Source organism: Penaeus monodon, chromosome 27 (assembly GCF_015228065.2).
Source record: "Penaeus monodon isolate SGIC_2016 chromosome 27, NSTDA_Pmon_1, whole genome shotgun sequence".
Classification (NCBI taxonomy): Eukaryota; Metazoa; Arthropoda; class Malacostraca; order Decapoda; family Penaeidae; genus Penaeus; species Penaeus monodon.
Window position 1 is genome coordinate 16472946 of NC_051412.1, and position 619 is coordinate 16473564.

Genomic DNA, 619 nt, shown 5'->3' on the forward strand with positions numbered 1-619 from the left:
CAGCAACTATCGTGTTGTTACCATCAAAAGTTTCTTGGTCTGATACTTTCGGTTGAATGTGCCCAATTTCACAACTTTCGTATTTTGGGGGGGTTGAATTTGCGAGAGTACTTGTGGCTGAGGATGATCTCGAGTGACGGGGTTCGGGGTGACTGGACGAGACGCCTTCGAGAGCATGGGTGGGGCCTCCTGCGGGTACGGGAGAAGACTCACTCCTCGTTTTCAGTTTCTTTCAGGTACCTGGTAGGGCAGTCTTTGATCCATGCCCTCTCCTCCCCCTGCAGGTACCTGAGAGGACTCGCCCCTCTTCTTATTAGCTCTCTTTTTTCTTTTCTTTTTTTCCTTGTTATGATAGGTGGGGTTTTAGAGAGAGATAGAGTCTGTGTCTTAGGCTTAATGCAAAGGGAGACGCGTCTGGGCTTAAGCTTCCTGGAGGTACTTCAGAGGACACACGCCTTGCTGGTTGTCACCGTTGCGGATCATGACCATTCCTTCCACTTCCTCCCCGATCTGGATGACGATCTGGGTCCGGGGAGAGAATAGCTGTTATAACATCAGGCAATAAATCATAATACAATAGCAAAACTGCAAATAACCAACTAACTATTCCTAGAGAAAG

At 48.1% G+C, this 619-nt stretch overlaps 1 protein-coding gene across 1 annotated transcript in view; it reads right to left on the reverse strand.

Moving 5' to 3' along the window:
• Positions 1–86: 86 nt before the first annotated feature.
• Positions 87–619, reverse strand: part of LOC119590634 — a gene marked incomplete at its 5' end in the record, with an annotated part of 133180 nt that continues 132647 nt past the window's right edge. The window contains 1 exon segment of the mRNA XM_037939313.1: positions 87–522. Within this exon segment, the coding sequence (XP_037795241.1) occupies positions 421–522 (102 nt within the window).